The 22,100-nt window shown below is 42.7% G+C and overlaps 2 protein-coding genes and 3 long non-coding RNA genes across 10 annotated transcripts; 3 read left to right on the forward strand and 2 right to left on the reverse strand.

Annotated features, from left to right (window-relative positions):
• Positions 1-1,135: 1,135 nt before the first annotated feature.
• On the reverse strand, positions 1,136-7,301 carry LOC116803966. Of its 4 annotated transcripts, none has more exons than XR_004363993.2 (4): positions 7,214-7,301; positions 6,991-7,134; positions 1,309-1,502; positions 1,136-1,245 (listed from the first exon to the last, which is right to left on the reverse strand). It is a non-coding gene; the product is annotated as an uncharacterized LOC116803966 (long non-coding RNA). The 4 variants fall into 4 exon arrangements; XR_004363992.2 differs by having other exon boundaries at positions 1,309-2,219; XR_006357213.1 differs by lacking the exon at positions 1,309-1,502.
• Positions 7,080-8,719, forward strand: LOC116803967. The gene is made up of 3 exons (XR_004363995.2): positions 7,080-7,159; positions 7,223-7,742; positions 7,813-8,719. It is a non-coding gene; the product is annotated as an uncharacterized LOC116803967 (long non-coding RNA).
• Positions 8,720-9,885: 1,166 nt separating this feature from the next.
• Positions 9,886-10,545, forward strand: LOC6577076 (40S ribosomal protein S10). Its single transcript, XM_002003012.4, has one exon. It carries the CDS (start codon positions 10,016-10,018, stop codon positions 10,499-10,501), a length of 486 nt encoding a protein of 161 aa, XP_002003048.1. The 5' UTR covers positions 9,886-10,015; the 3' UTR covers positions 10,502-10,545.
• Positions 10,546-18,053: 7,508 nt separating this feature from the next.
• On the reverse strand, positions 18,054-18,717 carry LOC6577077 (40S ribosomal protein S10). Its single transcript, XM_002003013.4, has one exon. The coding sequence runs from the start codon at positions 18,592-18,594 to the stop codon at positions 18,109-18,111; it is 486 nt and encodes a 161-aa protein (XP_002003049.1). The 5' UTR covers positions 18,595-18,717; the 3' UTR covers positions 18,054-18,108.
• A 91-nt stretch (positions 18,718-18,808) lies between these two features.
• Positions 18,809-19,513, forward strand: LOC116803984. Of its 3 annotated transcripts, none has more exons than XR_004364024.2 (3): positions 18,809-18,957; positions 19,014-19,273; positions 19,336-19,513. It is a non-coding gene; the product is annotated as an uncharacterized LOC116803984 (long non-coding RNA). The 3 variants fall into 3 exon arrangements; XR_006357220.1 differs by having other exon boundaries at positions 18,810-18,957; positions 19,055-19,273; XR_006357221.1 differs by having other exon boundaries at positions 18,810-18,957; positions 19,059-19,273.
• Positions 19,514-22,100: the final 2,587 nt, after the last annotated feature.

Below are 22,100 nucleotides of genomic sequence, written 5' to 3' on the forward strand. Positions count from 1 at the left end.
GAAGATGATGAAACAACCCCGCAGGATACGCATGTGACAACAAACGAATTGACAATGGACAACGCTGACAAGCAACGTACAAATCGCTACAGAAAGAGAGAGAGAGAGAGAGACAGAGAGAGAAATAGAGACCGATGCGGAAGGATAAATCATTCGCTAGCTGTTTATAGAGAAAGGCAGCACGATGTCAACCTTCGATATTTCATATTTTCAATTTATTTTTGCAATTTATTCCAACTGCCGCAGTACAAATAGTTGAGAGAAAATGTTCCATAAGTTGGACAAATTTGAGACAGAATAAATAGATATACTATAGCGGATAAGGCCTGGTAGGCAGGCTAGAGCAGAAAGACGATAATTTTGAGCATAAACCGTCTCAGAAGATTTTCATAGTCCAGTCTTTCAAATATATTTACCATCGATAATCAATGTAAGCTTCGTGCCATGCTGTTGCACTCGAACTAGGACAGGCTGGACAGAAGACGTTGAGTGGAGGCAGTTGAGGAAGAGGGCAGCAGCAGAGCACCAATGCGTGTACATCAAAGCTAAGAGCATTCGTCGCTGACGAAGATGTCAGCCCCGTAGTAGTCGACGACAGGATAACAACGCCGGACCGTCAATGTGATAGAGGAGCTGTCCGTCAGTTAGTCAGTCAGCGCCAGCCAGAGCTGGTTCAGTGCGACACACATATTTTTCCTTTTCTTTGCGTTTTTTGCTTTCATACGCCACTTGCTTTTCATTTATCACAAATCCTTTATCTATCCACTCAGGGACATCATCTTCACAACAACATCTTCGCAGCAGGGCAAACGTCTTGGCCGTGGACCGGGTCCCGTACACAGTCCGTAGACGACAGCCAACAGCCGACAGCCGCCACCCGCATGTGCATTGGAGCAGATAACAAAGATCCTTCAACGGATTGACAACTGGAGGCGAGTAACTTTGTAATTTCTCATGCTTCAAGTCGAGTTGCTGACGCCACCAACAAGCACACTTCAATTTCTTCTTATTTTTTTAAGGACCGTTTTGATGCGCTCTTTGAAAAAGAAGGCTCTAGAGTTGAGCATAGCGATATTATCAACGGCCTCGAAATCTACTCTCATTTTGTTAAGCAGTGAGTTGACGAAAAATCAAATAATTATTTAAATCATCTGTATTTATATAAGTCTGATATTTCCTCTATAAAGCTTGTAGTTCCAAAAATCTATGACGTAAGCCCTGGACTTTAGAAGGATTTAAAATGATCTGAAAATGTGAACAAAATTAGTTTAATGAGCATAACTAAATATTACTAGAAAATTAGCTTACCAATTTGACTTAGGAGCTAAATATTGAAAGGCTTTTGCTTTTAATAATATCCACTACTACTACTAAATTTTTATATAGCCAATTAAATAGCTTAAACTGCAATAAACCGGTTGAACTCACTTAACACCTCTACAATTAGAAACTCACACCTAGAGTATACAGCTTCGGATAGTCGTTGGAGCTGCTGCTGAAAGCTATAAATGAAATCTGCTGTTATATATAGCTAAATACATATACATATATACAAGTAGAAGTACAAGCGCTTGTCTGGCCATCGGTTTGCATGTCTCAGTGTGTATATATATATATGTGTGTGTGTGTGTGGGTGTCCTTTGTGCTACAAAAGGTCCTTCATTAGAAAAATTTTCAACTTGTCATCTTTTTCGTCATCAACTCAAGCTCAAGTCAAACCAACGGCTGTTGCCTTTGCTGCTGCTCTGCTGTCGGTTTACATCTCGTCAGGATGTTTCTGACCCAACCACTGTCCACGTCTCACGCTCCCCACTCTCTCTCTCTCTCTCTCTCTCTCTGCCTCTCTTTGTAGCCCTCCTCGCTGTCGCATGTGTGCCAACTTGTCCAATATTGTCCTTTTTCCTTATGCTTTCCATTTGTCCATCTTCTGCTTATACTTCGTCGGCATCCGCTGCATCCTTATGGCCTCTTGGCTTGTGTCCTTTGGATATGCCGCCCGCCTGCCGCCCGCTTCACTTCGTGCTAATTTTTGTTGTTTCTGTCTGATGAAGGGTCACCCCGCCCCAAACGTCAGGACAGAGTTCGTCACTTCTGAGTTTTGGTTTGACGAACTTCGTCCGCTTGTTGCCAGAAATTAAATTGAAATTTGACTAGCTGCTCCTGAAGCTTTTTCCTTTCTTCTCATTTTTATTTTCGGGCAGAAAAGTTTTGTAAAATTCCTGTTAATTGAAACGTTGATTTTTAGTTGCAGGGCAAGGACAGAAAAGCCATTACATACACACACACACACACACATTTATCAATTGAAAACTGCATTTGGTTTGTGCTCTATCCACAAATAAGCAGATATGCTTACCGCTATATTATTTGTTTTCAAAAAGCATAGCAGCAATCATATAAGAATGAAGCGCAGTGAATAATATGAATTCTCTCCTGGATTGGGACTCCGTGCGAGCAAAGATATTAGCTCTGAAAGCTTAGGCTAGATGCGGGACTAAATGTATGTATGTGAAGCTTTTGGGCTTTTTATTTTCGGAATGAAATGTGTGAGTCATAGAAAAGAGTTTTGACTAACATGTTTACCGATGTTCTATATATATTCAGTAACTAGGTGAAATTGAGCGTGCGCTGCCATTGAAGCTTTTTCTGCAACCTCTCAACTTCATTAGGTCAGAGTTTGCTATCATCGACTAGTTCTACTCTTCTTCTAGAAAAAGATTTAATGGCTGTCTCACTCTATCTCCATCTCTTTCTTTGCTTATTTCTATGTATTGAAAACTCATACATTTTTTTGCTTTATCATGAGTTGTTGCTGCTGTTGCAACCTCTGTTGATTGCATCTTAAACTTTGCTAAATTAGATTATTATATATCTGTCACAGAAAATGAAGCATGTGTGTTCTTCAATTTCTCCTTATATTTAGGTATTTTTGAAAACATTTAAAGCCTTGTGCCCATTGGTATTTAAAGCTCACATATTCCTGTTGTATTATACAAATTTTTGGTAGCTAACTATTTATTTATTTATTAATTTCTTTTAGAAAATTGTATTATATATATTTGTTAATTTATTTTTAAATTTTATACCCCAGAAAAAGGTTTTGGTCCAAATTGACATTTTTAAATATAGACAATAATATAAATAAAGACTATATAATGTATTAATAGTAGATATAGCATATAGTAAGAAATAAATAACATATTAATAAGAAATAAATAATCTAGCCTCTATTTATCGATTTATATATATTATTATATATACATATATTTAGTAGTCTCTGTATTCGCTTCACCTGAAATATTTATAATGTCAAGTTTATTTCTTGGAATCTGTCTTGAAGATATTTGAAAATCATCTTCAATTTTTTATAGCACACATCAAATTGTCTGCCCACACATACATACATACATACGCACAGAGCGCATGTGTGTGGCTTTGTCTGTGTGTTTATTGGACACGGTTGACAGTTTGTCCAGTGCTGGACATTAACTGTGCCGTTACTTTATATTATGCGCCAGTGTCAACAGCATCAGACCGAACAGAACAACTGAAGCACTGAAGGCCAAAAGCAATACGAACCAAAGTTGACAAGCTGACGAACTCAGCGGCACACGCTTCATTCAATCTTTTAGTCAGTCGCTTGAGACAGGGTCAAAGGGACTGCAGGGCGGTTTCAAATGAATGACCAAACGGATGGAATGGCCCAACCACCCAGTTCAACGCCAACAACAACAAAAAACAGCAGCAACGACGACGACAACAACACAACTAAATACACTTCAAAAGAATAAGTTGACAGCTGACGATGACTTGTCAGAGACAGGTTTCTATCCTTTCATACACACATAATGTACCCAGCCCAGTCCAGCCCAGCCCCACCCAGCCGTCCTTACAAAGTGTCCAACGGCCACACAATCAACAGTGGGCGTTCGAGTCGAGTCGAGAGATGGGGCAGTGAAGAAGAGCAAGAGCAAGAGAGTAGGAAAAATGCTGGGCAAACGCATGTTCAGCCAGGCCAAACAGTTGACGGACACCAGACATCGGACATCGGACATCGGATGAGGGGTCCTGAACTTTTCCTTTGCCACCGGAACGTAGAAAACAAACGCGCACTGTGTTACCTTAGGGATAATGATTTTTCACTCAAGTGAAAATAATTTTTAAAGTAAACAGACAATTTTAGTTCCTTTCTTATTATTGTTGTTGTCATACACGACGTGCATAAATTTTCTGCAGGACGCGACGAACAATAAACAGTTTTCTATGTGTGTGTCTTGTGAGTGAGAGTGTTTTTAGGGTTATAAGCTTTAAGTTGACCAAATAATTGGACTTCTTATGATGGTGCTCGGTATACTTATGGCTAGACAGGTGTCAGTTGACAAAGTTTTATAGCAACTACGAGGGATATATGTAGAGACACAGTCACAGAATTGAGTTATCAAGGGTGAACAGACTGAGGAGGGCTCTCCCAATGCATATAAATATGCGGTCATATATCAAATTACACACACCCACGCAATTGTGAAGTGAAAATGAGCTCCGAATAGAAGCGAGTGGAATTTAGAGAAATTCTTTGAGAATTTCTTCATATCTATAGATGAAGGTAGAGGATATTTCTAAGAAAAAGATGTATATCAATATAATATATAATATATTTTATATTAGTCTCTTAATATTATATAAATAAACTTATAAGAGAAAAGTTGCAAAAATATTTTTTTCCTAATATAAAAGAGCCTCAAGTGAAAAATTTAAAATTAAATAAGAAATAACATTAAAATTAAAAAAGAAATAAAATAAATAATTATTAAATTATATAATAAATAATTAATTAAAAAATATATATAAATAAACAAATTAAAATATAATTTCATAAAAAAAAATAAACTCAAAGCCTAAACTGGGATTCAACGTCAATAATTTCTTTTGAATTTTCCCTTAATTTTGTTATACCTCTAGATAAAACAGCTAAAAATCAAATTACCTTTTTTTTTTGTTCAATTTGGCTAGTGAATTCATCAATTTTATATTCCCTCGCAATTATAACTTAATTTCGGTATACGAGCAGCCTGGAGCTAAATGCAATATGCCATTTAATTTGAAGCGTCGTCCTTGAGTTCAATTTAATGCAACATGCCAATTGAATATACGTTTGCCGCTCAAGTTCAACACTAAATAGAATAGGTTGCAGAGGCTTTGGGGTGAGAGAGGGGCGAGCGGAAGCAGGGGAGCCAACGAGGACGACGTCAATCTGTCAACTGCCTCGACCCGTTCGCTCATTTACCCAGACAGGACGTCACTCTATCCGTCCGTCCGCCCCATCGTCTCGTCCGTGCCGTCCATCTGTCCGTCAGTCACTCACTCACTCAATCCATTCAATTCCAATGTTCAATTTTGAGGCGGGCGAAACTGAGGTTGAGTGCCTCGATTCCGTTTAGCTTCAGTTTTGGAGGAAGCGCTGTCAATTTAAAATAGAAAATTTATAGAGCAGACAAAATGATGGACAGCCATCGTAGTTACTGCACAATCCTTCACAATGTTTGAAAGTGTGTGTGTGTGTGTGTGACTGGGTAGATGGACATACATTGTTACTACTTTGGGTGCCTTTCGAAACACACGAAAGCAAACGGAACTGCACTAAGCTAAGCGCCAGCCTGACGGACTGACTGACTGACTGGCAAATTGATGGACAGATTGATAGACAGATGAGATTAAATAACTTGTAGAGGTTTATATATGTATGTATATATATACATACATATCTACTTGATTTAGACACACATATACGAACGCACGTACAAATGAATTGGGCTCCCTTGCTACGCTGTGGGAGAGCACAAAGCGCCGTGCGAAATGCATTGCAAAAGTTTTTCGTCCGTCTTTTGGGCGCTTTGTTCTAGCCACGGCGACGCGTCTATCCTTCCGTCCGTCCGCCCACTCGTCCGTCCATTTCGTAGTCTGTCCGGCGATTTGTCAGGTAGAAACTTTGCGCGCTTGTTTCGTCAATCAAAACTACGTGACGTTTTGCATTCCGTCCGTCATACGATAAACGTCATAAATGTCTTACGCCACGGCTGTAAATACGCCATATACCATATATTATTTAAGTATATCTCTATGTATAGGTCATGCAGAGCCCGGCATGTGACGGAGCCAATTTTCGGCTGTGGTTAATTTCAGTTTACAAGTCACAAAACTTTTGTTTGAGCCTTAAGCAATAGCTAGATTTAGTTGGTGAATAGTTTAGCCATGATTTCAGTTATTGATGGGAGTATAATACACCCGTGAAATTTGTACAGAATAAACTGGGAAAGTTGAACTTTTGCCTTGAAGAATATGAATATCAAAATGAACTATAGTGATAATAAAAAGCTATTCAAATGCATTATGAATTATATAAGTTATTAAACATATTAATATATAAACACCAGTGACAGATTGATTGATAGAGACTAACTTTCATTTCATTATAGGAAGCTCAGCGGAAGTGGCACTTGATCCAATGTTAATGGTTGGTTATTCAAATTTATTTTCATATGCCGCTGCTGTTTTTTGCGCGCTGCGTCCAATTGCGCGATGATATATCACTGACATGTGAAATACTAAAGTGTAAACCCCGAACCGCGCCACCCCTCTAAAGAGAGACGGCCTATGCCTATGGCCATGTGAATACCGTTGCCGAGGTGGCGGACGATTGCTGCCAGGTTTTGCGAGTGGATTTTGTGAAACAAATGAAGCAATAAATTTAGCTGACAAAAAACAAGCAAATGCATATACGAGAGTGTATCTCGCTCTATCTCTCACTCCCTCTCCCTCTCCCGCTCTGCCACTAAGTACGCGGAAATTTAGACTAAGTGCCTGAATGTGGACATGAATGTGGCTGTGTGAATGTGGATAATACCCCCAGTAGTAGTAGTAGTAGGGCGACGTGGACATGGCCAACTCAAGTCGAGTCGCATCGCCGACCGTGTGTGTTTATATATCACTCACATGTATGTCAGATGACAAACAACTGACAAGTGACAAGCTTCAGCGTCAACGTCGTCTTCGGCGTCGTCGTCGTCTTCTTCTCTGCTGTGGACTTCTCTTAGCTGCCTAGCCCGAGCAAACGCACAGTGGTAACTGAATAGAAGCCTGTTTAATCATATGAATGTAAAATGTAAGTATTGGATACAAAAAATATTAAAATAAAATTGCATTAATTTATTATTACTCTTTGTAGAAATATGGAGATACTCAATGCCAAAATGCATTTTTGTTATATTATTATTTTGAACCAGCTCTGGCAACTAAAACCTTCTATTAAGACAGCAACAAAGGGCGACACAATAGTCCAACTTATTTTTCTGTTAACGAATAGATTTAGTGAGCTGACTCACTTACCGAGAAATGCCTATTGGAATATGTATGGATGCGGCCAAGTAAGCGTCATGCTATTATCGATAGCTCAATGTCATCAGCTGCTGATGTTATCTAAACCACTGAGCTTTCGAAACATGCAAAAAGATTTGCCATTCGCCAGTTATATAAAATCTATCGATTACTGTTTGAATTCAATATATTAGTGTGACCATATAAAACTACACAAATATACTAATTATGGATTGATAAATTCATAATGAACTTTATTTACTGTAAACATCAACGTTAGTTCATGTAATTGGAGTAGTTCCCTAACTCAGCCCAATATCTACACAGAAAAAGCTTCCCATTATCATAAATATTATCGAAAGCAAAACTTGGTAATGAAATTTTCGTAAATTTTTAAATGCAATTTATATTTATTTTCTAATCAATTTTGTTGCACTTTAGTTTTTCAATAACAATGATTGATGAATCTACACACATATTTGGCATTGCATTCCACTGTGCCAATTGCAGAGAACGACATGGCTCATGGTGACAGTGCTTGCTGGGGCATTTTTTTTGGCAGGGAATTATGATGATTATGATGATGAACGCGTGGTTGTCCGATATGTTTGGCCTCCTCTTGCCAATTGCAGGCCCATCCGCCTCCCAGCCCCTCCCGCTTGGCCCCTCTGGCAGAGGCAGTGGGAATCGCGGATTGTCAACATGACAGGCGCGACGACGACCACGTTGAAGAACTGTGGCAATTCCGAGGAATTTACTCGGCAGCCAAGCAATTGTCTGTCTCTGGTATCTGCTCTGGGCAACCGAAATAGTGAGCAAACGAGTCGAGGCGGGGCGGATGTATGTAAATCACTTTATGCGCGAGTGTCAAAAAATTAAGAAGCCCAATTAGACGTTGCCACCTGTCAGCAGTTCGTCATCTTCAGCCAAGAATATGACATTCATTCATGCGCCAGAATGACGAAGTAGACGAAACGCTTCAGCTGACAATTTATGTCGGGAGATCTTATGCCAGCCAGCCAGCCCGACAGCCAATCCGCCAGTGAGTCGGTCCGTTCGTCAGTTTCCTCGGTGTGTGTGTGTGTGCTGTGGGCCATAAAAGTTGTTGTTGGCCATCAGAGCGCCAAGTGTTGCACTCATTTATGAATTTATGTTTTATTTTAGTCCATGGACCATGATATTTTGCATACATTCACATTCATGACAATTTCCATGGACCAACTGATATGATCAAGCAACATTGTATGTAAACAGATTACGTATGAAGTCAGAATGAACTAAGGGGAATTGAATTATGTTAGCTTTATAAATTGTATAAATATACATTTGACAGTTGTAAATTTTTTTTAATTTATATTTAATAAATGATGTTACGTAGATGTTAAAAATATTTGAAATGAATTTCAAAAAATATTCTTGATGGAAAACAGTTGTAATTTGGTAAAGAAATATGGTAAAATATAAAACATTAACAAAAAAAAAAAAAAATGTAATAAATTAGTCAAATTATACAAGCCACAATGAGATTGGGTAACCGAGTTAAAAATAAAAAATATATAAAAACGCGTAACCAAGAATGTATATAATAATATATATAATATGTATATGTATTATACATACAAATATTTTTTAATTTTAATTATTTTTTAATTAATTTATTTTTTTGTATTTTTACTTTTCTTTGACTAATCAACTAACGAGGCTATGAAATCATATATTATTAGGGGAGTCTAACCACTGCACTATAGTGCAGGTAAAGCTTATCTATAGTCAAAATTGAAAATGTGTAACCTGTTCACATCATGCATCATGCGTCAGTCATGCAACAGACCCAAAGCACGTTCCGCGCAGTTGGTTTAGTTGGCTGTTTGGCTGCCGACTTGGCAAACATTGCCCCAACGTCAGTCACTCAATCAGTAAGCAACAACAACAACGACAACAACAGAAGAATAAGAACATTTGGCACTTTGTGGTCGTTCGGCAGATATGAAACATTCCTTCGATGCGCGCTGTCCGTATTGGCTGGGTCTGTTTGCTGTGACAGACACGACGACAATTTGCAGCAACGCGTTGCAAGTGACAACATCAACTGATGGGAAAGATATATACATACACATACACATACATTTGTGTGTATGTACATGTATGCCTATATGAATTGGGCCCGATTCTGTCGAGTGCCTCTTGCACTTAACAAAGTTGTCGCGGCGCCTCTGCTTTGACATATTTTTGGCCAACATGGATGCGGACGATTGAGATGCCGTTAATGCGAGGAAGACATGCGTACACACACAGACACACACCTATATGTACATACACATATCCCGCTGGCAAATGTGTGCACATAATATTAGCCGAAGAATATTCACGTAGAAATTCTTATTGAAAATCTTGATAATTTTATTACTATCGAATGAACACTAAACACAGCAAGACAATTTTTTTCCAATTGTCCTCAAACTCTATCTATCGCTTAAACTGTGAACCCTAACTATCGATTCAAGTTTGCATTTTGCAACACTGTACATGACGAGGCAAGACCAAAGCACATGTCAAGCGAAAAATCATTTCATCAAGCGACAGTCGACGTTTCACCTCGCCTCACTTCATCGAAATTTAATTCGATTTTAAAGTATTTGAAATCATGTTTATGCGAAAAGTGGATCGAGATGCCATCTACACGGTGCTCTTCCGCTCGGGAGTTATGTTTGCTGAGCGCGCGCCGCAGAAGATGCACCCGGAGGAGGAGCTGAAGCACCTGAGCAATCTGCGGGTGATCAAGGCGCTGCAGTCACTGAAGTCGCGCGGCTACGTCTCGGAGCAGTCGGCCTGGCGCCACTACTACTGGTGCCTGAACAACGAGGGCATCGAGTACCTCAGGGGCTACCTGCACATGCCCACTGAGGTGGTGCCCACCACTCTGCAGCGCCGCAACGAGCCCGTGCGCATGTCGCGCACCTCCGAGGATCCTCGCTCCCGCGGAGCACGCGAGGGCAAGGAGCGCGATCGCGACGATCGCACCATCTACCGTCGCTCCGAGCGTCCCATGGACTCGGACAAAGCCGGCAATGTGGGCGCTGGCAATGCTTCTGTGGAGTTTCGCGGTGGCTTTGGGCGTGGCCGCAAGTAAAGCATTTGTGATGTATAATTGAATAAAAAAAAATATTAATTTGAGTATTGCATGTTCATATTTTTTCTTAAAATAGGTTAGGTTTTGTTCTACAAAAATTGCCAGAAAAATTAAATTAAGCAACAGCTTGGCATAGAACAGTTTTTGGTCTTCAGTTTTGTTTTTACTTCAAATATATTACAGGCAAACGGAATCCATATCTAAAACTTCGCATCTTCTATTATATACAATATATATTATATATTATCGCTCACCATTTAGTCTGGCATGTTGAGTATTGCAATAGATCTATTCCAGATTGAGCCCAGATAAATAAGCATACACGAAATGAGATTTATTTTATAAACTTTTAATCGACTGCAGGGAATGGCCATTATTTCGTATTCAATGGGCATGTGTTAGTAAATAAAGTTTACAAAATGCTCGCTGCATCCGGTTTATCGAGTCAATCATTTGGCCGGGTCTTAGGGCTTTTGCTCAATCAACTGCATGTTTATTGTTTACTTAAATACCCACTAAAATATGTGTCTATATTATGATAAACAATTCGCTCCGACTCGGATAACGACAATAAATCCACAGCTTGACGTTGCACTGTTGGCCACGCCAACGCAGACCCGGGCGGGACCTGGTTTCGGACTTGGTTCGGGACGGCTGGGAAGACCTGGAAGCGCATTTATTATTTGATTATAAACAGCAGAGAGCTGTGAGCTGTGAGCTGTGAGCCGTGAGCAGGCGAGCCAGCGAGCAGAGGCGAGTGTCGAGCGGGGCCATAAAAATCACCTACTGACAGATTTATTACACAGCCAGCGAGCCGGGCAGAGTCGAGTCAAGACGCGCTGAGCCAGGGGCAGCTCCTGGCCAGCCAGCCAGCCAGCCTGGCAGACGCTTTCGCTTTGACAACAAGCAGATACGACTACAACAACAGCAGCAGCAGCTGAAGCAACTGCATCGCTGCGTCGGGGTCTCGCGTCCTCCAGCTCGTCATCGTCATCATCAGGCAACGATGCTGACAGCTACACGGCAACGCCATCAGTGTAATCAACTTCGTGTCGAGCGGCAAAGACTGTTGTGGCTGGGACAGCACAGAGCAGCACACAGAGGAGCAGCAGCAGCGGCAGAGCGCAGGCACAGGCCACTCCTGGTAGCAGCGCCAGTGGGAAGACACCCAGAGCACCTTTATGGGTGGCACGTAATCCGCTTGCCCCGCACTTCGTTTTGCCCACTTCGCAACCTTCAAACAAGCCCTAACTCTTTAGCCTCATTAAGCAAGACAAAAAAAGCACAATAAAATCAAGCGAAACAGCGAAGACGAACAAATTTTGCCGGGAGATGTCGAAAGTGAGAGATTCTGGCATAGATTAGCTTGATATTCGATATGAGAGAGCTAAAGCAATTATCAAGATGAAATAGTGCCACTTTCAGGTTATTTATTGACATTTCAGACTTTTTAGTTAACTATCTACATTTTGACACCCATTTATATACATATTTATGTATGTATATACTGATTGATTGGTTGATAAAGTTAATGTTTGCTCCTTATCTGAATAGTAAATATATATAAATATATAGACAGACCCTGAACCCATTCACAATGGGAAATCGGAAGAAGTTTGTTTAGAAAAAGGTATTTATATATTTTAATTTTATATTATTTTTATATGTAGTATTTATTATTTATTATTGTATATTTATTATTTATTATTTAATATATAAAATAATATATGTATTATTTTCAAATTATTTCTATTTTAATATCACTAGTTTAGATTTGAACTTATCTATTTAAGTCAGTCCTTTCAAGCAAAATACTTATTAGGGCCAATTAGATTGATCTCAGTCAACACACATAAAAAATCCAATATGGGACAAGAGACCCCGAAACTTTCCTCTGCCTTCAGTCAGTAGTTGCCAATGTGTGTTGAGTTGTGCTGTGGATCTGCTGGATCTGTGCTGGAGTGGAGGACTTGGAATCGACTTGGGTCGATTGCTGAATTGCTGCAGTCGCATCCCGAAAGTGTCAAATGTGTTGTGTGATTTATGCAGTCAGTCGCATGATTTGTTTGCAGTCCGTCTACTTTTCGTGTTTATCTGGCAAAAATATGAGAAAGATAAATTGATGCTGCTCGCAGCCAAGTCGCCTCCTCGCGCAGCGTCGCGTCGTGTCGACTGGCCAAATCGCAATCAGTTGGCGATTTTCACTTGGCAACTTTTACTGCTGTCCGCAGCGGCGGCTGCTTTCATTCGTCACCTGGCCGCATGTAATTTCTCAGGTAAATTATTGAAACGTCCCTAACGATGCGAACGGTCGCCACAAGGCATCAGCCATCAGCCATTAGCCATTTGCCATTAGCCGTGAGCCGTGTGCTGCCAGCCATAAGCCATGAGCCGTGCACCGGGTGCCGTGTGAGGCAGTCGCTCCATTGGATCCGCTGCATCAGGAAGTGTCCGAGATTTTGCAGCGCTTTGATTTGTGTTTTAAGCAAATGATATATACGTATGTGTGTATTCGCATCCCACTCTCACGTATTCGCATGCGTATCCAAATTGTTGTTGCTGTTGTTGATTTCGATCTTTGGATCTCAGCTCCGAGTGTTAATTTATTAACACTACGTTTTGGGGTCTCGCGCGGTGTTAACTAGCACAGCAACGGCTGCAAAGGCCTGGGAAAGGCATTCACAGCAGTTGTCTGCGTCGAAAGAAAGTGCCAAAGTGTCCTTATTTGCGTGGAGAGAGAGAGAGAGAGAGAGAGAGAGAGAGGGGGGGGGAGGGATCGTAAAAGAGATATAGAGATTGATTTAAATTACTGATTCTATAGTAGATTGCTATACATACAAGTTCATTATTATTTTCATATATAATATTTTTTTATGACTGTCAAAATCTGCTGAGTCAACTCGGACTCTAAGCATTTCAAAAGGCTAAATAAAGACGTTTCCATTGCGCTAAAATAGCTTAATGAGATCGTGCCTTGCCCCTTCCCCATTATTAAGAGAAGATTAATCTAATTTGATGTTTGGCTCCACATTTAAAACAAGCCCCCATGGAATGGGGTATAGGAGGACATAAATAAAAGATGTATGCCCTGGAAGAAACGGGAATCCGGATATAACGACTCTGCTTACTGGGTCCGTACGGTTATTGCGACGGAAATTCTGGTCTCTAGACAAACTTTTATGTGTAAACTTATATATATTATAGATTCTTCCAGGTTTACCGACAGTCCTTGAACGTCCTTAAAACTGGACGCTTCTGTACCTTATTCCTTAGAAAAGAGCTGCATGTTTGCAAGAAGAATTTCTATAAAAGTGTAATAATAATAAATAAACGAGGCACTCTTCGAATCGATCAACAGCTTGGCATAAATCACTATGCCTAATACATCTAAATTTAGTATAAACTATTATGCACTATTTTAGTGAAAATGTTTAGAGAGAAGTTTAATGTTGAAGCGGCAGCTTAAACAGGAACTAAAGTAATTGGTAAGCACTTAGCAACAAATTAAATTATATTGATTAAATTTTATTACAGTGAATTGAAATATATTCATAAATAACCCAGTGCCATGAATAAGAAGCATTTTATTATAAGTTTATATACATAATTCGGATTATATATATGTAACTCTATTACTCGCTTAATTCCATTTGCTGGCCGCAGTCAACAGCTTGTGGCCCTAACAAACTTACATTTAATGCTGCTCCGCCTTTTCGGTGTCATTTGCATTTTTTATATTTTGGTGGCTCGCTCGCTCGCTCGGTCGATTGATGTCGCTTCCTGGGTGCCGTACAATATGGCCGTGGCATGGCATTTCTAAATGGACGCCATAATCAAGCGCTAATAACCTCATTTGTATGTCCAAGCGAGCCATTAACTTTTCATTTGCCACGCGAAAATGTTGCATTGAGCAAATGCAGGCAGCAGGCAAAAGGCAGGAGGCAGAAGGCAACTGGCAGCCGGGCACAGAGACCAGATGGAGATTGTCCAATGGACTTGCCAACCGACCAGTCAGCGATCCATCGTGCCACTCGTTTCATTCCATCTCTCTCTCTCTCTCCCTATTTCTCCTCTGTATATATCTCTCTCTCTCTCTTTCTGGCGACCCGCTGCAGTTGGACTTGGACGTGAACGTGGACATGGACATTCGCTGTCAGAGCTCGCACTCGGCCCGGCCATAACTTGCGTGAAACATGTTAATAATTTACAATTTGGTATTCATAAATAAAATGTCATCCAGACTCCTCCGACACCGACACCGACGCCGCCACCGCCGCTGGTTGCTGTTGCTGTTGCTGTTGCTATAGCTGTTGCTGCTTGGTAATGAGCGAATGTTGATTGAGGTTATATTTCATGGCAAATGGGTGCCGTTGCCTCTGGCTGCGCTTGGGAAAGTCAAAGTCTTGGCGGGCACTGCGAGGCGTACCCGGAGTAGGTTGACGTTTGACATGCGGCTAAATCCGCCAACTGCCATCGTAAAGTAGCCCAGGAGGTTGCGCCTGCGCTCCAGCACAGTTGTCCATTGGCTGCTGCTCCTGCTGCTGCTGCTGCTGCATCTCGGCTCAACTCTGATTAAACTCTGGCCATTTATCGTCATTTATGGTAATTGTTTGAATTGCAATACGCAAGCAGCTCAGCTCAATGGCAGTCGTGAGATAGTCAATTTCCCTCACCTTCATATCGCTCTGTCCCTCTCTCTCTCTCTCTCGTTCTGAGCTGAGCCAATTAGCAGGCGGAACCATATGAAGTATGTCTCCTCCCCACACATGTGAATATCTTAAGATAAGCCTAAAGTGTTTTCTTTTTGTAAAACTTGAATGTGCCTCTTAGCTTATGTAGTTCGTATTGCAGGAGCCGAAGGTATTGGGATCTCTTACGAAAAATCGGTTTCTTCCTGAATTTTCTCTCTTAGTGGGACATCTCTTGGTTCCCTAGTTCAAATTAATATCGTTTTTCAGTTCATCTCTAAATAATTTTTGCCATTTAATCTTGGCAACATTATGATTATGGCATTGACAAATGTCGCTGACATTTCCCGTCACATATCCTCGATAATGTTTTGAGCAATGTGCTGGAATTTAGCCGGGCTGACACCGAGTGCCGTTATGCACAATGGGTGACATTTAATTGCAAGCAGATACATTTTGTCAGGCGCGAGTGACGTGAATGGATGCCGACTTTGTCAGCCCAGTCAGCCAGTCAGCCAAGCTGCATCTGCATCAGCATCGGCATCGGCATCTGCATCCGGGCGCTGCAACGAGCTGGCAAATTAAGTGGGTGCCGCTAGCTATGGCAACGGAATGGCTCCAACTGTGCGACGAGAGCTGTGAAGATGTGCGGCGACAGGCGCTGCAGTTGCAACTGCACTGCAGCTGTATGTGCTGCATTGAGTCTATCCGACTCTCCCTCTCTCTCTCTCTCTCCTCTCTATCTGTCTCTGTCTGCCTCTGTCAGTCAGTCTGTCGTCAAGTGCGATACATTTCCGCGTGAGAAATGCGCAATTTCTGTTTATTTAATGCCAATGCATTTCGAATGCGCCGCCAACACGCCATCAGTTTTCAATCACGCGCTGAATTGCAATGCCCCAACGTCGTTCCTGTCGCTTCCCATCCGACTACTGCCTCCTGCCTGCCTCCTACTCCCATGTTGCATGCCATGATTTACTGCGCACTTGTTGCGCCCCAACGCCAACACCAACAACACAAGCAACAACAACAACAACAGCGACGAGATGAAGACTAAACGTTGCAGCAGCTGAAAATCACTTTGAAACTTTTGCATCTTCTCATGACGCTGGCCCCCAAAGTGGTGTCAACAGCTCTCGGCGCACTGACTGATGGCTTGCTCATCCGGAAATGTTTTCCACTTGCCAGCAGCCACTAGGCGCAATTTTCCAGCAGCTAGCAGCCAACAGCCAGCGAGCGATTCGCATCCAAAAAGCCAACAAAGCGTCTTTGTCAACGCCTGACAAATTGGGCTGCGAAATTTCACAAAGAACTGGGCAAACGCCAAAGCCAGCGAGCGACACTCTCCAAGGGGGGCGGCAGCTGGAGGGGGTGGCAGTCGAGCTCATTTGGGCGTTTATTTTTGTATCTTTGTCTATCTCTTGTTAAACTATGCAAAGTGTTTTATTAAATGGAAAAGAACTGCACGAGAAAGAAACTTTAAATGAGATCTAACTTATCTTTAACTGAGTTCCTCAAGCAGGTGCAAACTCTCCTGCTGAAAGCCGTTATGAGTGGCATGAGAAGCTGCATGGGTTTACCAAAAATGTTTTGAGCAATGTCGTTTGTGTGGCTCATTTTTAAAGAATACTTGTAGACTTGGAAACAAACATAAACCATTTCGGATAGTCCAATTAAATATGTATCTTATGAAAATAAAATTTAAAATAAAATGTATAATAAATATATCTAAAAATTACCTTTATCAACTATATGTAGCCCTCAATTAAAATCAAGCAAAACCCAATGTCCATCAGTTACACCTTCGATTCATCTCAGCTGCTTGTAAAACATCTTTGGGGATTAGAAGAATTAAGAGAATGCAAACATTTATGCGCATTTGTTTGTAAATTGGTCCACACGAAATCCTTGAGCTGCATGCAAATAACTCCTGGGGACCGCAGTCAACGTCGGCTGCCAGCGACACGCGGCGGCGGAATGCAGCCGAATGAGAAGATGTGACATGAGGCGATGCAAAATGCATTCCCAGTGTGATGATGTGATATGTTGTGCTGAGGCTGAGGCTGCTGAGACTGAGACTGAAGCTGATGCCTCAGATGATGAGGCTGATGCTGATGCTGCTGCTGATGTCGTTGGCTGTGTGCAGCCAATGTCGAGGACGAGGTTGATGAGCATGATTACGAGCGGGCGCGGGGCGGGGAGGGGCTGTGATGCTGCGACAAGGACAGGAAGGCTGCATGCACTGCAACTGATGGTGACAATCTCAGCGCGGAGGCTGAAACTGATGAGGTTAACAGCGATGCTGGAGATGATGAGCCATATTATGTTACGCTGTCGCGTTGCCTGGCTCAGGGCTCAGAGCTGAGCGTGTCATAAATGTCGCACGCCACGTTACTGATGGCTGTGATTATGCCGCGTCCACCCCCTCCACTCACTCCCACTCGCCACACTCTTCACTCTCTGGCTCAATGCTGTGTGTTGTATGTCGCGCTTGGCGGCTCCAGACCATTTGCATGCGCACGAAACGTCATCGAAAATGCATCATTAGCAGCTGGGAATTGGGCAAACAAGTCTATTTGTCGCCTCGCAGCGAAGACAGCGACAAAGACACGACCATGTCGCGATATGCAAAAGACCCAGCACAGCGCCCACGACTCCGCACTCGAGACACCACCTGGAGCACTTGTTGCCAGCGTGTGGCGCTGATCTATGCCCCCAAAGCCGTAACCCGCCATCGCCCCCAGCACTTGTGCTCAATTCAAATGCAAATCTTTTCCTTCTCTCTCTTGTAGTTACAAATGTTTCAACGGCCAGCCGCACGAGCGGCGCTTTGTGTGTTTGGAGCTGCGCTAGTAAACTGACACAAGTGTGTTTTAACTGCTTTGTATTTTATTTGTTTTCACAGTTCAAGGTTATTGGAATTTACCTGCGGCCACGCCCAAAGCCACCGCGAAACTCCACAGAAGCATTGCCAGCGCCCACATTGCCGGCTTTGTCCGAGTCCATGGGACGCTCGGAGCGACGGTAGATGGTGCGATCGTCGCGATCGCGCTCCTTGCCCTCGCGTGCTCCGCGGGAGCGAGGATCCTCGGAGGTGCGCGACATGCGCACGGGCTCGTTGCGGCGCTGCAGAGTGGTGGGCACCACCTCGGTGGGCATGTGCAGGTAGCCCCTGAGGTACTCGATGCCCTCGTTGTTCAGGCACCAGTAGTAGTGGCGCCAGGCCGACTGCTCCGAGACGTAGCCGCGCGACTTCAGTGACTGCAGCGCCTTGATCACCCGCAGATTACTCAGGTGCTTCAGCTCCTCCTCCGGGTGCATCTTCTGCGGCGCGCGCTCGGCAAACATAACTCCCGAGCGGAAGAGCACCGTGTAGATGGCATCTCGATCCACTTTTCGCATAAACATGATTTCAAATGCTTTAAAATCAAATCAAATTTCGATGAAGTGAGGCGAGGTGAAACGTCGACTGTCGCTTGATGAAATGATTTTTCGCTTGACATGTGCTTTGGTCTTGCCTCGTCATGTACAGTGTTGCAAAACGCTAGTATTGCCACGAGCTGCAAAACGTGGGCATTGTATCGATAGAATACTGTTACTCCACTGTTACTCTTTAACATTTCTTATTAGCAATGTGATCGAAATTGTGAACTTTCGATTGTTTTTTAATCAATTAATGTAATGTTAATAGCGAATGCAGTGATAAGTGTAAAGCTTTTAAATAAGAGTAATATGTGGACGTTGGAATATATTTTATATAGTAACATACATGTAAGCAGCTGGATAATTTCGATATTTATATATATCGCTTAATTACTTATACATAGTCATATATTTATATATGTATGTATGCAAACATAAATGTCAGACAGTAACAAGTATACATACATATGTATACAGCGTCGCAACAATGTTTACGTACAGCAGCAACTTCCTTGGGAACGAATGGAATATGTATGCCGATATTATGAAGACATTGTTATTCGTACATTTTCTTATATATGTGATGCTTCTATCACGAGTCAAATACTTCGTAGTACTTCACTCGTACTTTCACTCCGTGAGATCAGCTCTCAGGCTGGCTTTGGTAAGTCACACGCCTTCCCAGTGCCACTCATGATTCACCTTCTCTCTCTCTCTTTCTTTTAGACATGTCGGACTCAGCCTCTGCCTGCAGGGCATACAGTAATAGAGGGGTATATATAAGTGAGAAGCCAAGCGCAAGTATCAACTGCCAGAGACCTCGACTTGTATTCATATACTACACTTCAAACGCTTTCATTTGTATTATAAATATTAATATTGAACGATAAGCTCATTCTCTGAACTTTAATGACTTTCGCAATTACCTTAAAGATCTGTGTAACACGATTCAGCATGAGACTAACATAATTATAAACTAAATTATTTGCAGTCCTTTCTAATGCGCTGCATGAATTCAGAGCTCAGCTAGCTGTAAGCGAAATGGTCGCCATGGCTAGTCCTAGTCCGAGTCCTTGTCATCGGCGTCTGTTTTATCGTTCAGCAGCATTTCCATAATTAAAGGCATCTACGGAAGCAGGCTATGCGCATCTATATTCATATATTGATAAAGTTGTAAAAGTTGAAAGTTGCGCAAAACAATAAAAATAAATTCTAATGAAGATGGCCGGACAGCATGGCGCAGCCAAGGACCAGAAACCAGCAACAGGACACGGCTGGGGCGCCATTTGTGCCAGCAATTTTCTGTTCTTACATAAGCCCCAGGAAAGACCGACAGATGAGGCAGTGGGCGTGCTGTGGGAGTAGGGGAAGGAGTGGCAACTGCTGCACTTCCGTAATTTTGCCGAGTAAAAGCGAGAAAAACAATCGAATAAACTGTCGGAGCATCAAAATTCAAACGTCAAAAGGAGGCGAAACCATCAGCCAGCAACCCTTGCCCACCAACACCCAACTCAGGCCAGTCAGCCCAGTCAGCCAAGTCAGCCAGTCAGCCAGCCCACTGACAGCTATCCAGTCAAGCGTCAAAGTTCCTAATGCACACAACAAATTTCTTACATAGTGAGATGAAGATAGAGGAGTGCCGAGAAGAGGCTGGACGTCAACGAAGAAGAAGAAGAGGAAGACAACGACAACGACGCATCAGGCAGAATGTCGTGGACAAAATGACGTTGTCACGAAAATTGCAGAATATAAAATTCCTAGTTCCGGCAACGCCCGACTCCCTACGCCCGATGCCCGATGCGACAGACCCGGCACCAAAACCACATGCACATCCGCCTGCCTCGCTTCGATTTTTGTCCAAGGACGCCGCTCGAAAATACACTATAAAAATATATAAAATAAAGAAGACGATGGCGCAAAATACTAAAAAAAATAAGATGGGATGAAAAAAGTGCAGAAGCAAAAATAAGCAGGATTCGCTTGAGAGAAAGAGGGAGAGAGAGTGAGCGAGCGGCGTGCAGGACGAAGAAACTTTTCAAAAATTATTGAAATGTCACGTAGCAACTTCTCAAATTGCAAAAATCCTGACGCTGTCGTTCAATGTGCTGTGCGGATTGATAGAGCGAGCCGAGCCCGAGTGACTGGAGCCAAGACGTGGCCCGAAGGGAGCAAAAGGGACAAGCGGTGCACTTGTCGCCTGCAGTTGCTGCCAGAGCAGGAGCAAGAGAGAGAGAGAGAGAGAGACAGAGGGAAAGGGAGTACTAGATTCTGATGGCGCAGTCATGGACTCGGACGCTGACACTAAGACGCCAGCCCCTGCCAGCGTCCCAGCATCTCAGCTGAAGTCCCAGTCAGGCGCAAATCCAATACACAAGCCCAGTTTGCCTGCCCCATTCCCAAGCGAACCGCAATTCAACGTGCGAACGACAGTTTGACCCGAGACATTTTTGGGTGGCACGGCATCATCATCAGGATGCTGGGCAGCCGCCGAGGCATGGGTAACGTCTTGGCCATTACAGCCACACTACCACTTTCAAGGCTAGGCAAGGAGAGAGAGAGAGAGAGAGAGAGAGGGAGGCAGGGAGTCAACGTCTTCGACGTCCTCGTCAATCGTCAAATGTCGCCAAGACGCTGTCAAATGCAGGAAAATGACGGGCAGACATACAGATGGACAGGCGAGCGGATGCGGATGCGGATGCGGATGCGAAGTCGTAGCCGTGCCATGTTGTCGCTGGCATTAGGCAACTAACAGCAAGCCCCAACCCAGACCCCAGCTTAACCTGACCCAGCCCAATTCAACCCAGCTCGACCCCTGCTCGGAGAAATCTGCGAGCAGCGCAGAAAGTTTTCATGACTTTTCCTTTATTGCACATTTCAACAAAACGATTGATGGCTTCCATGACACACTGGGCGCCGGGGGAGGGCCAGAGCGGGCAGGGCGCAGTTGAAACGAGCAGGCGGACTCCTTCTGCACAATATTCACAAGTTTCTCTGGCTCTGCCGGAGCAGTCGAACAGTCGTCCCGACGATGCTGTAATATGATGGCGCAAGGATTAGTCTGACGTGGCGCATTTCTTTTATACTTCTTAGCTAGACATTTTGTTTCATGTCGAGCTTCCATCTCGCCAAAATGCCCCATCAACCCGCACCCAGGCAATTTTATTGACGTGGCCCTCATCAATGCGGCGTCCACTACGAAGCGAACCAGAAGCAACACATACGGACTTCCTATGTGCAGGTTATATGTACATATGTATATGTATATGTATATGTATTTGCTCTTTGCGGTATACTCTTATCTGAGTTGGAACTCTAATCATTTTGTATTGCTCTTGTGCTGTTTGAAGGGGACATGCGTTGTATACTCAGTGTCCTAAGTGAATCAATCATGAAGTTTTGTCTAACTTCCTAGCAGATGATCTATTCTTGAAAAATGTGATCAAGAGCTGATTCATATTGATATATTGTTTAATCACCACGAGCATCATCTG

Source organism: Drosophila mojavensis, unplaced genomic scaffold (assembly GCF_018153725.1).
Source record: "Drosophila mojavensis isolate 15081-1352.22 unplaced genomic scaffold, ASM1815372v1 contig_36, whole genome shotgun sequence".
In the NCBI taxonomy this organism is placed as follows: domain Eukaryota; kingdom Metazoa; phylum Arthropoda; class Insecta; order Diptera; family Drosophilidae; genus Drosophila; species Drosophila mojavensis.

Excerpts from the sequence above, each read along its gene's own strand:
- LOC6577076 (XM_002003012.4), top strand. The coding sequence starts at position 10,016 with ATGTTTATGCGAAAAGTGGATCGAGATGCCATCTACACGGTGCTCTTC.
- LOC6577077 (XM_002003013.4), bottom strand. The coding sequence starts at position 18,594 with ATGTTTATGCGAAAAGTGGATCGAGATGCCATCTACACGGTGCTCTTC.